Source organism: Rhagoletis zephyria, unplaced genomic scaffold (assembly GCF_001687245.7).
Source record: "Rhagoletis zephyria isolate East Lansing unplaced genomic scaffold, Rhagoletis_zephyria_1.1 Rzeph_scaffold_48163, whole genome shotgun sequence".
Classification (NCBI taxonomy): Eukaryota; Metazoa; Arthropoda; class Insecta; order Diptera; family Tephritidae; genus Rhagoletis; species Rhagoletis zephyria.
This window is the reverse complement of record NW_016205218.1, coordinates 1-2,196: the sequence shown is the minus strand read 5'-3', so window position 1 is coordinate 2,196 and position 2,196 is coordinate 1. Positions and strand designations below refer to the sequence as shown.

General features: G+C 41.9%; 1 protein-coding gene across 1 annotated transcript; it reads right to left on the bottom strand.

The window, feature by feature from the left end:
* Nucleotides 1-156: 156 nt before the first annotated feature.
* Nucleotides 157-1,370, bottom strand: LOC108355655 (long-chain-fatty-acid--CoA ligase 4-like; the record flags this gene model as incomplete). The annotated part of the gene is made up of 4 exons (XM_017606804.1): nucleotides 1,355-1,370; nucleotides 1,151-1,300; nucleotides 933-1,088; nucleotides 157-601 (listed from the first exon to the last, which is right to left on the bottom strand). Coding segments are annotated over exons 1-4 (767 nt in total), but the record flags the coding sequence as incomplete, so codon positions are not given.
* Between the last annotated feature and the right edge of the window lie 826 nt (nucleotides 1,371-2,196).

The following is a 2,196-nucleotide window of genomic DNA, read 5'->3' as shown; positions in this document are numbered from 1 at the left end:
ACTTGAGTTTCATTTATTTGGTCTCAGCAAACATGTTCCTAATCGCCTCCTGGTAAAACTCATTCACAGGTTTTCTTCGCATTTTTAAGGCAGCCGTCAAACTGTTTGGAGAAAATGGTGTAAACTTTTAACAAAAAAAACTGTTAGCTCACTTACAAATTATCAGGCGTCCATTCTTGGGGAACCAGTGTAATCTTCGTTGGCATCTCCTTCTTTGCAAAGGACAACTCAGTGCAGGTCTCTTCAANCAAATTATCAGGCGTCCATTCTTGGGAAACCAGTGTAATCTTCGTTGGCATCTCCTTCTTTGCAAAGGACAACTCAGTGCAGGTCTCTTCAATGGAAGTTTTAATGTGATCTACCACTGTTGGGTGATTGCAAAGTTGCTCCAAAGACAGTGAGGATGGCAAATCTAACTTTTTCACTAGCTCATCCATAGCTTTCCGGTTAGGCGAAATGATCGCCGTGACGTAGTTGCTGTTGGTGTTTGTACAAACGCAGATGTTCTCAACGTACGGCGAAGATGAACGAAGTCCAGACTCAATTTTTCCCAGTGAGACGTACTCTCCATTGGCCAACTTCATGAGGTCTTTTCGGCGATCTAAATGAAAGAAAACATTAAACTTTTTTAAAACATGCAACAATTTCTTTCATTAACCAATTATTTTTAAGTTTCCGTCTGGAAGGAGTTCTGCAATGTCACCACTTCTAAACCACCTAGTTCCCTGATCGTCCACGAAAAATGCTTCTTCAGTTTCTTGTGGCATTTTGTAATATCCGAGACTTATGTTCTCTCCGCCAACCACAACTTCACCTTTAGAATGTGTAAGNGACGTACTCTCCATTGGCCAACTTCATGAGGTCTTTTCGGCGATCTAAATAAAATAAAACATTAAACTTTTTTAAAACATGCAACAATTTCTTTCATTTACCAATTATTTTCAAATTTCCGTCAGGAAGCAACTCTGCAATGTCACCACTTCTAAACCATCTAGTTCCCTGCTCGTCGACAAAAAATGCCTCTTTAGTTTCTTGTGGCATTTTGTAGTATCCGAGACTTATGTTCTCCCCGCCAACCACAACTTCACCTTTAGAGTTGGCAAGTTTTCATATTAGAAAAAAGGTACTTTCATTTCACACCATGCCATACCTCTTGGATTAGGTTTATCATTTGCACTGTAACCTCCTTCTTCCCAGTCCTCAAGGTAAAATCGGTTAGAGTGCAATGGTACTCCGCAATGTCCATATGTCAAAGAATTGTTGTTGGTTATATGACAGGCACCAGTCATTTCCGTTGATCCTATAAATAGTTTTTTAAATGAGCTTTTTAACCAAATGTTAAAAGTTTACTTACCATACGCTTGCATCATTTTAACGTTAAAGGTCTCCTGGATTAGTGCCTGAGTTCGCTCAGAAAGCGGAGCACTGCCAACGAACATGCTCACCAACTGTTTTCCACCGGCAAACTGCGTTTTCACTCTGTCGCTGAGCAGTCGGTTGAGAAGGGGCGAATCGAATCCTCGACCCTTCCACCGTATTTTGTAGTCAAGAAAGTAGTTAAAGAGGGGTACTGCCAACGGTCCGCGTGTTTCCAACTTTCGGTAGACTTCCTTAAGAATGCGGTCTAGCACTAGCGGGACGCCAGGCATCAGCTCTGGTTTAATCAGTCTGAAGTCACCCACCTGTCCGGGAACGTGGCCAGGGCTGCTGTCGAGCATCGTCAGACTGCTGCACATGCCGATTCGGGCACGGCTATACAAGCACAAAAAATTGTACATATATCCAAAGATGTGAGCCATCGGGAGGTAGGCGGGAAAGGAAACATTAAACAGTGAAATGTCCAACTGGCTATCATGTCGCAGCATATTGTGCAAACCGGTGCCAAAGTTTCGATGTGTTAACATGACACCTAAATGCAAATTGTCAATATTAAAAACTAGTTTACATTTAAACTTCAACCTTTTGGTACTCCTGAAGTCCCACTGGTGAATTGAATCACTGATACTTCGTCTGGGTCAGGTACCTCAAACTCCACCGGTTTCATTTTACTGCCGATCTCTACCACATTACTGTACGAGATCACCTGATAACCTTTGTTTGTTTTTAGGTTAGAAATCGTTTTTTCAAGCTTAGCAGTATCCTTTGCCGACGCCACTTTATTGCCAATGTACACGACGTTAAGAGTTTGAGCAAATG